The sequence below is a fragment of the Pelodiscus sinensis genome, chromosome 9, assembly GCF_052426305.1.
Source record: "Pelodiscus sinensis isolate ZL-2025 chromosome 9, ASM5242630v1, whole genome shotgun sequence".
Classification (NCBI taxonomy): domain Eukaryota; kingdom Metazoa; phylum Chordata; order Testudines; family Trionychidae; genus Pelodiscus; species Pelodiscus sinensis.
Window position 1 is genome coordinate 22,876,309 of NC_143060.1, and position 13,702 is coordinate 22,890,010.

General features: G+C 48.3%; 2 protein-coding genes across 7 annotated transcripts in view; one reads left to right on the forward strand and one right to left on the reverse strand.

Annotated features, from left to right (window-relative positions):
* LRRC40 (leucine rich repeat containing 40) overlaps positions 1 to 4,948 on the reverse strand; it is a 34,772-nt gene extending 29,824 nt beyond the window's left edge. The window contains exons 1-3 of one of the 2 annotated variants that reach the window (XM_075936228.2): positions 4,691 to 4,948; positions 3,153 to 3,334; positions 2,245 to 2,318 (exon numbers count right to left, since the gene is read on the reverse strand). In XM_075936228.2, coding sequence (XP_075792343.2) covers positions 2,245 to 2,318; positions 3,153 to 3,334; positions 4,691 to 4,841 — 407 coding nt within the window. In that variant the 5' untranslated portion in view covers positions 4,842 to 4,948. The remainder of the gene's footprint in view (positions 1 to 2,244; positions 2,319 to 3,152; positions 3,335 to 4,690) is intronic. The other variant, XM_006120240.3, reaches the window with a different exon arrangement.
* A 7,329-nt stretch (positions 4,949 to 12,277) lies between these two features.
* SRSF11 (serine and arginine rich splicing factor 11) overlaps positions 12,278 to 13,702 on the forward strand; it is a 44,152-nt gene continuing 42,727 nt past the window's right edge. Inside the window, exon 1 of one of the 5 annotated variants that reach the window (XM_006120237.5) lies at positions 12,278 to 12,844. In XM_006120237.5, coding sequence (XP_006120299.1) covers positions 12,717 to 12,844 — 128 coding nt within the window. In that variant the 5' untranslated portion in view covers positions 12,278 to 12,716. The remainder of the gene's footprint in view (positions 12,845 to 13,702) is intronic. The other 4 variants (XM_025183153.3, XM_006120234.5, XM_006120235.5 and 1 more) reach the window with 4 other exon arrangements.

Here is a 13,702-nt window from a genome sequence, read left to right on the forward strand (position 1 = left end):
TCTCCCTTGTTTTTTTTCCCCCTCTGGGGGTTTTTTTGGGGGGGAGCGGGAGGGGGAGGGGTGTTCAGTATTTTTGGTTAAACCATCTGGTTAAACCATCTGGTAACCCTACCAGCCCAGGTCCCTTGTTCTCCCCTCCTCGCCAGGCCAGGCCCCTTCTCCCTCCTCACAGGTCCCACTGCCGGTACAACAGGGCAAATATTTTTTAAAACACCAGCAGCCGCCCACTACGTGGTGGCTGCTGGAGCTTCAGCCAACCACTGTACGACAGCTCAGAGGGCCGGGGTGCACCTCAGTCCCAACACTCCATGGTTCCCCCCAGCACGGGTCCTGCCACCTCCCCTCCCACGTGTGTTAGAGAAGCTGTTTTGAAAACACCGGCAGTCACTCACCACATGGCAACCGGCAGAGCTTCGGCCAGCTGCTGTGCGGTGGCTCAAGGGCCAAGGCGTACCCCAGTCCCGACCCCCCCCACATGGGCCTCACCAATGCCTGCCCACTCAACATGCAGTCCTGCCCTCCCACAAGCCTAGCACCTCTTCAAGGTGCAAGAAAAGTGATTGCTGCTGTTGAGGAATCTAAGAGCCATATTTAGCTTACTCGCAAGCCACATAGGTTGCAGGCCCTGTTATGGAGTTAGCAGCAGGGAGGAGAGAGGAAGGAAGCCAGGTGACTGAGGGGGGAGGTGACTGAGGGCTGTGGGATGCAGAGTGACATGATGATGTCACCTTGTTGTTCCACAGGAAAAACTTTTATGGGTATAGTAGGAATAGAAAATCTAAAAGCAACAAGACTGAAAAAGGGCATTCCCTGATCATACCAAACTCAGATACTGTGGTTTTCACTGTTTTAAATTTGTTCATGAAACACATACATTAATACTGTCTATACAGAGATTAACAAAGAGCTTAAAGGCTTGTGAAGAGCCTTGCAAGTCTGGGATCTAAGCCAAAGTTCATTGAAGTCAATGGACAGACTTCAGTTCACTTCAATGTCCTTCAGCACCCAATCACCAGAAAGCAATGCACCCTCCTAGACATGGTTATGATAAGACTTTCAGAAACAGGGAAGGAATTAGATCCCCAGCTCTTGTTGACTTCTTGTAAGTTAAGAGAGTTGGGCACATAGCTCCCTTTGCACTTTTGAAAAATTCCATCCTTAGTGCCTGGCACATTCAGCATCTGTATTTGTCATGTGACAGAGGATTAACAATATACAGTGCACATTCATCATGAAACCAAAATTAAGTTTTATGACATCAACAATATTTAAACATACAGACAACATATGTTTTACACAAGCAGTGACGTCTCCAAAACTCAGATTCCCACACTTTCACTGATAGAGTGGATTTAACTACAAACAACATCAGCTTTCTTCATGTAAAAAGTGTTGTCCAGTTGTCTTTAGGGCTCCCTCGCTGGAATTCTATTCACTCACTAGTCTCCCAAAAGATATTTGGAGAAGGGCGGAACCCATCACGCAGACCAAAACAGACATATGGGAGGTTTAGGTTTTTCCATTATTGGTCAATCAAATAAGTAGATTCTGTATCAGAGCTGGTACATTTTCATGACAATTTGAGAGACTCGTGTGAGCATGCTTATATCACTGTTTTCTCCAAGCATCCTTACATGTGTCACGTGTCAGCAGTAGGGATCACATTGCAGATAAAAATATGACTTAGTTGCAATACTTCTAAGAACTGAAACCTGAGAAATCCAGAGTCTTGGGTCTGAGATATATACTTGCAAAAGTAAGGATTAACATCACTGGGCTAAAAGGTCTGAAAATTATCTCGAAGAACTATATATAGAAAAATCAGTGAAAATGAACATTGCTCAATAAAAGTTTTTAAAAGTTACAAATCAAGGTCTCAATAATAGGAGAATCATAAAGGCAGACTCCAATGCCCGTGCAATATATCTGTCTAGACACAGTAGTTTATCTGAATGATTCTCTTTGCACGTTCAATACCAAAAATGGAGCTTTGTTAATTTATTAATTTTAAACTTAAATATCAAATTGAAAGCCTGACTATCCTCACAAAGTTCTCTCCTCACTGCTACAAAGCCATTTAATAACACTGAACACAGTGTTTGTTTAGAGAACTTTTCCTAAATTATAGGCAGACAATTTTAGAAGATTTTAAAGTTTCTCAATCACCACACACACACTTCAGTATTTACTCACACACACATATTTCAGTATTTACTGCATTCAGACTTTGCAATACTTATTTACCTGACATTCAGCTTCTGAAGATTTTCCAAAAATCCTATAGCAGAAGGAATAGATGTCAGCTGATTATCATGTATCTAGAAATAAAAAGATTTTGGAAACACAGCTGTTTGTCAATACCCTTTTTATAGTCAAGAAATAAACCATGTTAAATGCCTACAAAAGAAAATTGTGTGCAGCCCCATCCCAGTGGAGAACAGGGTAAGCATTCCCTCCCACCAGCTGCAGCAAGCAGGCAGTAAAGTTACTTTTTTCTCAAACAACAAGAAGAAAAGTGGTAGAGAAGAACTTACCAGACACTAGTAAATTCAAGATGAAAGTCATTTCACTACAGAGGAGTACAGTTCTCTTATTTTAGGCAGCCTAACAGGGCACTGCTCATCTGAATCCTTTGGTGTGAGACTCCCCAACCCTCTTATACACACAAACTTCTGATCTTCTGTATCTACCTATGGCTGTATTCTTAAGGTTTTCCAAGCAGGAACTGCATTCAAATAGAGATTGGACCTCTATAGTCCAGACTTTTGTAGTCCAGCAACATCTGTGGTCTGGCATCCTCATGGATGCTCCCAGGCTGGAGCACCCACAGGGAAAAGGCAGACAGCAAGCTCAGCCTTGCCAGAGCTTCTGAAGCACTGGAAATAACTCTTTTGCGGCATGCAGGCTCAGAGAAGGAGAGGGATGCATCCCCTTCTCTTCCCCACTGGCTGCAATTCACTTGTCCCCCAGACCTCCCTTCGTGCCTGTGCTGTGGTTTGTAATCTTGTGTTAAAGCAGTACCTACCAGGGCCATACATGGGGTGTGGACAGTGGCCATCCACACTTTGTTGACTGTGCAGATTGTGACGAGTTTCAAAAGGATCTCACAAAACTAGGTGACTGGTCAATTAAAAGAGGAGCTCTTTACTTACATCCAGTACAGTGAGAGCAGGCAAAAGTTTGACATCCTCAGAAAGACACTGCAGTTTGTTTGAGGCTAAGATGAGTTTGGTCAAATCTGTTTGCTCCCACCAGCGATCAGCAGCACTAAACGACAGATTTTGATGGGCTTCCTCTGGAATATCCAAATTTATTCGCCACACATGCGCAGGTACTACACACAAAAAATGGCATGTTTGTATAATAAATGCTTCTAATATTTAATCCTAAACTTTTATTGTCGCTATGATTATCCAAAAATGTTAAATAACTTTATTCTTCTTAGCTGATTGCAACATTTTTCCAAATTAAATGAACAATTGACTACTTTCATTAGTACATTTCCCTTATTTTCTGATCAGCTCTCATTCTTAAGCAAAGAATTTATGTAATCGTAGTTAACCAGCTGAAATAGCTAAACATCATGGAGATTATGAGGAGGATGGTGTGAGATCCTCATGACTGAAAAGACTTGACAAGGCATTTGCACTTCTGGGGTTTGCAGGATCCCCAGCTGCTCCTTTAAAAGCCAGGTGCCACTGCTTGCCTTTATTAATCTGTACTTGGTTGCAACAGCCTCACCCTTTCTTTTTGGCTCTGAACCTCCTTGACAGTGGCATTTATGTCACTGTAACATTCAGATTGGAGTATTATAATGCATTAACCCCTTCCTTCAGGGTTGTTTGGAACCTTTACGGGAGCAGAATGCATCAACTCACTTAGGCTGTGTCTACACTGGGCCACTTATTCCGGAAAATCAGCCACTTTTCCGGAATAAGCTGCAAGCTGTCTACACTGGCCCTTGAATTTCCGGAAAAGCAACGATGCTCTACTGTACAAAATCAGCTGCTATTCCGGAAAAACTATTCTGCTCCCGCTCGGGCATAAGTCCTTATTCCAGAACACTGTTCCGGAAAAGGGCCAGTGTAGACAGCCCAGTAGTCTTTTCTGGAAAAAAGCCCCGATCGCGAAAATGGCGATCGGGGCTCTTTTCCAGAAAAGCCCGTCTACATTGGCCCAGCCAGGGTTAGCTTTATACAAATAGAGCACATTACACCTATGGCTATGGCCTACATAGACTGCAATGGCTTCCAATGCATTCCCAAGCTTTGTCTGGTGAGGATCCAAGCTATCGGAAGCCTTTTTGCAATAGTTTTCTACCAGTCCGGATCTACCCGCCACAGCAACAACTGGAGCCCTACTTCGAATACAAGTTCAAGCCCCGAGTGAAGGAGTGGGGGGTGATTTCAGGTCGGGCAGATGAAACAAACATACCGCCGCGCCTGTCACATCTTCAAAGCGCTGCATGACAGTGTCCTACCCAAGCTAGACAGACCCCGTCAGGAGAAACCTGGCACCCCCCTACCCGCGTGGTCCGTGGCGGAGTCTCCAGTGGGGCAGCCCGCCCCACGGATCACGGAGAGCCAGGGGCCCCTCCCCTGGGGGGGGCAGCGGGCCCACCCCGGGCAAGGGCAGAGCACAAAGGAGCGGGGGTCTCCCCCGGGCGAAAGCAGCGGGCCCGGGCTCTCACCGTCACTCAGGTCGCGGCCCGCCAGGTTTAACTGGCCGCTCTTCCGGGCCGCTCTGATCAGCCCCTGCGGCACGGCGGGTCCCAACTCCCCCGCGTCCCGCCTGAAGCCGGCGCGAGGATCCCCGGCTCTCCCTCGGCGTGCAGCCGCCATGTCCCCGCCGAGCGCCGCCCCCAGCCCGGCCAGGCCAGCAACGCGGGCGGAGCCTGCCACCGCCTGAGCGCTGAGCGTCGGTGAGAGCTGCAGAGGCGCCCGCTGCCCCAGGCTCCCCGGCTCAGTAAGTAGGGCTGGGAAATCTTCCCCATCCCCCACACTGGCTGCAGTTCATTCCCCGCCCCCGACTTCCATTTGTGCCTGTGCTGTGGTTTGGTAACTTGTGTTGAAGTGGGACCTAGCAGGGCCATGCCTGGGGTGTGGGCAGCAGCCGTCTCCCCTCTGTTGACTGTGCAGAATTTCAAAAGGATCCCACAAAACTAGATAATTGGGCTACAAAATGGCAAATGAAGTTTAATGTTGATAAATGCAAAGTCATGTGCATTGGAAAAAATAATCCCAACTATACATAGACTATGAGGGGGACTAGTTTAGCTATAACTACTGGAGAGAGATCGTGGAGTCATCGTGGATAGCTCTCTGAACACACCCACGCAATGTGCATCAGCAGTCAAAAAAGCAAACAGAATATTAGTAATCATTTTAAAAAGGGAAAGAGACGAAGAATATCTTATTGCCTCTATCTGAATCCATGGTATGTGGGGTTGCCAGGTGTCTGGTATTCTACCAGACAGTCCGGTATTTGCACTTGCACGCTATGTCGGGTAAAAAAAATGAGAAAATACTGGACATGTGCAATGTCTGGTATTTTCTGATTTTTTCAGCTGAGCACTGGAGGGACAGAAGCCTGGCATGGGCGGAGGAGCAGCTGGTTGTCCCAGCTGGAAGGCGGGCCCCCCATTGCTTCCGGGAGCCCTCAGTCTCTTGAGTGTGAGGAGGAGGGGAAGCCTACTCCTCGCTTGTGCATTGCGGGAGCCTGTGCGGGACAGGCAGTAAGTGCCTGGGTCAGTCCTACTTCCCACCGTCAATTTGCTCACTCCCACCCTTCGCCTCCTGATCTTCCCCTGCCACCCCCCTGCACTGCCCCCCAGCTCTGCTTCCCACCCCCCCCCGCACCGCCCCCCAGCTCTGCTTCCCGCCCCCCCCTCCTCCTCCCGGCCAGCACCGCTGCACCCCCACCCCCGCCAGCTGTGCTTCCTGCTGGCCATCCTCTTCCTGATCTCCCCCAGCCAGTGCCGCTGCAGCCCCCTCCCCCCACCAGCTCTGCTTCCCACCCCTGATTCTCTCCAGCTGTGCTTCCCACCCCCCCTTATTCCCAGCCAGCCCTGCCCCCTCCTGGCTGGTCCCCCCTCCCCCGATATCCTGCAGCCAGCCTCGTTCTGCCTGACCCCCCACCCCACGACCAGCCCTGCTTCCTGTTGGCCCCCCATCTCCCCCAGCCAGCCCCGTTGCCCCCTCCTTAGCTGTTTCTAGGCCCCTCCCTTCCTGGCCAGCACCGCTCTCTTCCTGGCTGGTCCTCCCCTCCCCTCATGAAGCATGTCTGGGTTTTTTTTGTTTGTTGTTTTTTTTAATAACTACCTGGTAACTCCTCACAGTGATCCAGGTTCTTGGAGTCTTTTTTGTTGTTGTTGTTGTTGCTCAACAACTACTTTGGTTCCCCCCCCCCCTCTTTTTTTTTTCCTTCAACAAAATTTTTCCCCATGGGTTTTTTTTTGGGGGGAAGGGGGGTGTTCGGTGTTTTTGTTTCAGCCATCTGGCAACCCTAATGGTATGCCCACATCTTGAATATTGCCTACAGATTTGGTTGCTTCATCTCAAAAAAGATATATAAACATTGGAAAAGGTTCAGAAAAGAGCAACAAAAACGATTAGGTGCTGTCAGGGTGCTGTCAGGGCTGTTCTCTACTCTGAGTGCAGAAGGTGAGGCCCCTCAAGGTATGTTAAAATACCTTGGCTCTGTAGCAGAGGTGGGCAAAAGGGCCTCCGTGGGCCGAATTTGGCCCACCAAGCAGGTGCATCCGGCCTGTGGAGGCCCTGTTGCTCCCTTGCCCCCAGGCCACTTCAAAGTGCCACATGCTCCTCGCAGGGCGGGAGGATTCTTCCCATGCTCCCCCACCCCAGGCCCTGATTGGCCTGGATGTGGGGGAGTGTGCCAAGCCTCTTTCAGGGTATGGGTGCCTAGTGGGAAGGGGGAACAAAGGGGCTCCCCCATCCCAGACCAATCATGGTCTGGGGCTGGGGTAGCCCCACCCCTTCCAGGGTGGCCCGAGGCTACTTCAAAATTTGCCCACCCCTGCTCTATAGGCTCTGCTTACAAAAACTCCCCAGTCATAGATTCACTGGTACTGGGAGATATGCTGCCACCATCAAGTGTCCAACTCCTTTTAAAACCCAGGAAAATAATTCAATTTCTTCCAGAGGAGTACACCAAGCTCTTTTACTACAAGAGAGCTTGAAAAAGAAAACAGAAAACATATTGCAATCTCTAGAAGCTGACCTCTCAGCCTAGACAGGCACACACATAGACCTGTTATCTTCCATACACAAGAATCACATCATTGTCTTTAAAAAGGTGATTTTATTAACAAAACAAAAAGATATACTTGGTTGCTAGGTGTCACAGAGCAACTGAGAAAAGAGCAGATTAAAAGAAAAAATGGTATCTCTGGGACAGCTTACGTACAGTGAATGGGGGGAGGGAGGCACATGGATTTCACTCAGAGAAGTTTAACAAAGCAGAAAATAAAGAAAAATACCCTGACCACAACTAAACATACATTTCTTTATCTACTCATGATCAGTACTGATCCATACTTCAAGGCCAAGTGCATTCCCATTGCCAATATTTCTTGAAGGCATGGTAATTCCATATCATCTTGTTTCCTCCAGCTTCTGACTTAGAACTCACACAAAGGCTATGTCTAGACTGCAGGCTTCTTTCAGAAGAAGCTTTTCTGGAAGAGATCTTCTGGAAAAACGTCTTTAAAAAGAGAGCGTCCACACAGCAAAAGTGCATCGAAAAAGCGATCTGCTTTTTCAAAAGATAGCGACCAATCATTGTGGACGCTATCTCGCATTCAAGTTGTGATTACTATGGACGGAGTGGCCACTAGGGCACCTGTGCTTTTTCCTGGAGGCCTCTTCTTTGGGGGGGAAAAAAACCCCCTCTTGCCTGTCCATACACGCTTTTTCCCGAAAGAGCTCTTTCGGAAAAAGGTTTCTTCCTCACAGAAAAAGGTTTACTGCTGTCTGAAAAACCACTGCGTTCTTTCGACTTTCTGCGAAAAAAACACAATTGCAGTGTGGACGTAAGTGTAGTTTTTCCCAGAAAAACTCTGCAGGGTAGACATACCCTAACTGAAGTGATCCATGACTGCAGGTCTGTTTCCCAATGAATAGACACACTATCAGCTGTTACCCAACTAGGCTAACAAGTTGTCACTCCATGCCACTGACTAAAACCTTATAAGGTCTGTGATAGAAATGTAACCGTGTTAGTCTGGGGTAGCTGAAGCAAAATGCAGGACAATGTAGCACTTTAAAGACTAACAAGATGGTTTATTAGATGATGAGCTTTCATGGGCCAGACCCACTTCCTCAGATCAAATAGTGGAAGAAAATAGTCACAACCATATATACCAAAGGATATAGAAAAAACAGTTTCTTGCCATTTTAACCAGAAAGGACACTCTCTCAATGACTTAACCACCTGCATTCTGCTACAAAGACCTTTTACATCTGCACTTGAAAGGGAATCCTCTGAACTGTCATTCATGTTAAAATTCGACACTCTCCGAGAAGGAATGAACAAATGCTCAAACTATCTTACCCATTACCAAGATAGCTTCCCCAATTATCACCTCTAATACCATTAGCTCACAGACATCCCACTCTCCCCACCTCTAATATCATCAATTCACAGACACTTACCTTCCTTCCTCCCCCTCCTCCTCCGCATCCCCCTCCTGTTCTGAAATGTGATTTGTCCTTTTCATATGTGTTCATTTTTTTAATTGTATTCTTTGGTATATATGGTTGTGACTATTTTCTTCCACTATTTGATCTGAGGAAGAGGGTCTGGCCCACGAAAGCTCATCATCTAATAAACCATCTTGTTAGTCTTTAAAGTGCTACATTGTCCTGCACTTTGCTTATAAGGCCTGTGACTCAGGGAGGCAGCACTCACCACAACCTCTCAGTGAAGTCACAGGGAAAAGAAAAAGAGCATCCAAAGCACCCTGAGTGCCCAGTATTTATGGACTATCATTGCCTAGTGATATCTTCCCATTCTGTTCCCTGGTCAAGGAAGAAGTCTGTCCAAAATGGAGGTTCACCTGTTGTTTTAAACACAAACAAAATGGCAAACCCATGCCCAAACAGTTTAAATATCCCAACTGAGTTAATAGTTCCTTTGTAACATATAAAGGAACCAATATTAACAGCTGCGCATTTCCCCAGACCTGCCAGCTGCCTGCTTGGCACAAATGTGCAGGTGCAAACAGACTAGGGAAGAGATGTTCAAGGAAGCAAATGCAATCTGACAACTTGGACAAGGAGCACATAAGCAAGTGGAGGAATATGCTTGCTGGAGGAACTGCACACAAAGCATCAGGCAAGGAGAGCGTTCAGGAAACGGGAAGTGAAGCACTAGGAGGGAGTGCTGTCATCCATGGCAAATGTGATGGACTGCATGGTGTCACTCCAGGACTCCTTCCTGTACAGGCACCCCTTACGGCCTTGCAGATCTATGTTCCCTCCTCCCAGAGTTCCATAGCATCCTCTATCAGAGTGCCTAGAATGTAGAGGGAGGAGAGTCAAGGGCAGCCACACGAGTCTCTCAAATTGTCAAAGTTTGAAGTAGGAATAAGATCCTCCAGAAAAGGGCGCTTTTTCCGGAGGATCGGGGCCAGTGTAGACGCTCTTTTCAGGCTTTTCTAAAAGCCGGAAAAAAGCGGCGGACATTTTTATTTAAATGCCGCGGGGGATATTTAAATCCCCCGCGCATTTCCCTACTACGATGGCTGAAATTAACATGCCCCTTCCGGAAAAGGGGCCAATGTAGACGAGCCCTGCTTGTATTGAAGGATGGGAAGGGAGTGTTACAGGCTAGCACATGGAATGCAAGGGTACCTCATTGAGAGCAACATGCATGACTCTGAAAACTGGCCATTCATAAAACTGTCTCTCTGATTTATTTGGGCATAAGATTTCATAGGCTCGATGAGCCCATTTCGTTACAAGCTAAAAAATGCAACCCCCCCCCCCAAAAAAAAACCCAGCAGCATTCTGGGATGTATTAGAGAGGAGTATTGTAAGGAAGATACCAGAATTCTTAATTCTACCCCATGTTGATTAGGCCTGACTGAAGTATTGTGTCCAGTTCCGGGCACCACATTTCAAGAAAATATGGACAAATTTCAGAAACTCCTGAAAAGAGTAACAAAAAAAGATTAAAGGTCTAAAAAACATAACCGATTAGGGAAGATGGGGGAAAAAACTGTGTTTGTTTCGTCTGGAGAAGACTGAGGGGGAACATAATAGTTTTCAAATACATAAAAGAACGTTACAGAAGGAAGAAAAAAATATTCCTGAAACTATGCATACAGCACAAGAAGCAATGGACTAAAATTGCAGCAAGGGTGGTTTAGGTTGGACAGCAGGAAAAACTTCTTGTCAGGATGGTTAAACACTGGAATAAATTCCCTAGGAAGGTTGTAGAATCTTCATCATTTGCGATTTTTAAGCGCAGTTTAGACAGAACGGCTACGTCTAAATTGGCCCCTTCTCCGGAAGAGGCATGTTAATTTCAAACTTCAGAATAGGGAAATCCGCAGGGGATTTAAATATCCCCTGCGGGATTTAAATAAACATATTAAATAAATATTCCTGAAAGTAGGAATAAGATCCTCCGGAATAGGGCTTTATTCCGGAGGATCGGGCCAGTCTAGACGCTTTTTTCCAGCTTTTCCCCAAGCCGGAAAAAAGCGGCGGCCATGTTTATTTAAATCCCCCGCGGATTTTCCTATACTGAAGTTTGAAATTAACATGCCTCTTCCGGAGAAGGGGCCAATGTAGACGTAGCCAACATCTGTCAAGGATCTAGGTAATACTTACTCCTGTTGAGCGCTCTGGGGCCAGCAACAAGGGGTTAGGAAACATGGCCAGCAGCTGGGGCCGATGGCCAGGATTGACCTCCCCTAGTCCAACCAACTACTTTGCAACTGATCAGGTCCCAAGGGAACAGAACCAGGGAGGTCCAACCTATACTGAAGAAGCTGCTTCTCTGTCTGGATGCTTCTAGTGCATTTACTAACATAACCCCTTGATGTTAATGGATATGGGGGGGGGGGGTTGGCAAATCTTATTTATTACATTAACTTCACTTACAGCAAAATCAGGTTGCAGATTTATTTTGTTTTCAACATACATGTTAGAAAGGAATTACTCTGGAACTGAAAAATTAATGGGAAATTGTTATTCAGGTACTGTCGCACCCGAGATCATCTTCTGGCATTCAATTTAGTGAGTCTAGTGAAGACCTGCTAAACTGAATGCTGAGCGTGCCCTCAGTCAGCACCAGTACTCCTCAGTCGCAAGGAGTAAGAGAAGCCGATGGGAGCATTTGTTCCTGTCAACCTCCCACTGTGAAGATAGTGCCAAGCTCAGCTTAAGAAGTATGGACTCCAGCTACATTATTTAAACAGCTAGAGTTGAGTATCTTAAGCTGACCTTCAAGTCTAGTATTGACTAAAGATGTTAAGAGGCAGGTATCTGACTAATCATTTAGTTGATACAAACGGCTACATGATTAGTTGATAAGAGAAGGCACTCTGTACCAGCTCGCACTGGTCCAGGAGCTATCCCCACTGCAGCTCTGCAGTTTAAATGTAGTAGGAGCCAGGCGTGCAGGTAGCCCAGCTCATACAACATTTAAATTGCAAAGCCACAGTGAGGTTAGGACTGCAACTGGCACAAGCTAGAACTGAGCCAGGTTTGCTCAGTCTCAACTTTTGCTGGGTCCAGTAGTCCCTGCCTGTAGCCAACCTGAGCCGCCACAAACAGAGGCTGCTGCCTTTCCGCGTGGGGGCAGCACCATGGAGACAATGCTGGGGGGGGGAAACCAGCCGGCTCCTGTCCCCCTGCTGCCTCTGATATAAAGGGCAGCAAGGGGACGGGAGAGGAGGGAGTAGTTCTCTCGACTACTCTCTTACTTCCCTAGACCTGGCCTTAGGAACAGGCTTTGCCAGCTGCTGAGCTCCCTGGGCGCCCTCAGAGCCATCTGGAGAAAGGGGCGGCTCTGCGCCTGGCAGATTCAGGCCCTGGCGATTCAGAGGAAGCGCCCTGCAGCTCTAGGCCCCTAGAAGGGGGCGCTCAGGCAGGCGTCAGCTCAGAGCGCTCTAGCCGCAGGCAAGCCCCAGTCTGGCCCCTCTGCCTGAATTTTCTCCGCCCCGCGAGGATTCAGTCACGAGCCCGGAGGAGGAAACAGGGATAACGGCCCTCAGGCCCAGACGCCTCTCCTGCTAAGTCCCCAGTGCAGCAGCCCATACTGCACATGCGCGGGTATTTCCATAGCCATGGCGCGAACATGTCGCATGCGCGAGAGCTGCACGACATGGTTGACTGCATGTGCAATAGCTGCAAGTCCTTGGGAGAGGTACAGGCAGTGGACATGCGCAAATGGGGCGTCTGTGGGCGAGGCGAGTTGTGCGTCTGCGCAAGATCATCGAAGTACGCGGATCGCGCTTGCGTAGAGAAGAGCAGTAAAGGATTGTGGGATACTAGTTACGGCCCGGGCAGGCTGCTGGAGCGGGCAGCTGGTGGCAGTTATTACTCCACAACGGTTGTTTTGTGCGCGAGGCCCGTGGTTGTGCCCGGACGGGTAGCGGCAGGGGACACAGCAAAACGCTACCCGGTTCCTAACGCGCTCTTCCCCTTCCCTGATGTGTTTGTAGCACTGGAGTGGGAGGCAGCGCGATGTCTTCAAGCAGCGGCACCGACGTGATCCAGGTCACCAATGTCTCTCCTAGCGCCAGCTCCGAGCAGATGCGGACACTCTTCGGCTTCCTGGGCAAGATCGAGGAGCTGCGCCTTTTTCCTCCCGAGTGAGTCCGCCAGCGGGAGCGGGCCCCTTCCTCCCCCGCGCCATACTCGCGTCCCCTCCCCCACTCAACGTCCCGCCTCTTTCCCATCCCGCCCCGCGCTTCGCTGCCGTCTGCCGAGGCACGCTGAGAGTGTCAGGCCGTGGGGCCTAGCTCGCCATCTTCAGGCCTCGGCCGGCGGTGCGGCGGGATCGGGCTTCCCCGCGGAGCTGTGATAACCCCCAGAGCCTGCCTCAGCACCTCGCTAGTGTAGACCTCCGAAAGGGAGAGTTAGCGGTGTGGGGGAGGGGGGAAGTGTCGTATCCCGCCTGTCTCGCATGGCTCCTCCTCGGCCCGCAACGTGCCGGGTTACCTCACGGCCGGGCACTCGTTCCCGGAGCAATTTTCAAAGCATGTGTGAGGGAGGGCCCTGAGCCTATGGGCAGTTATCCCGGCTAAATGCACGTCCTCTTGCATCGCCCACTGCCCCGGAGCCTCCAGGTGTTGAGCTACGTGTGGTGGGATTGCTCTCTTACGGAGTCACCGCTCACCTGTTGGATAGTTTCCATTAACGAGCAGTTACTACAAAAATAGCTTTTGTTTTCCCCTTTTCACAAATTGATTTTTTTTCTCTTCCTAACACACAGAAAGTGCAAGGTGGGCAGTAAATCTTGAACCAGTTATTGGGTTAAAGTCTCGTAAAAATTAAAACCAGCAAACAGTGCTTTGCATTACTGGGAATGATGCCCCCACCCAATCTGCTTCCAATGGATTGCAGTTTTTTTTTTAAAGGGTTTCAACTATTTAGAAATGTCTAGACAGAAAAATAGAGCTTATGACAAGGTATAAGTTTTTACAAATATTTAACAAAAATATGCATAT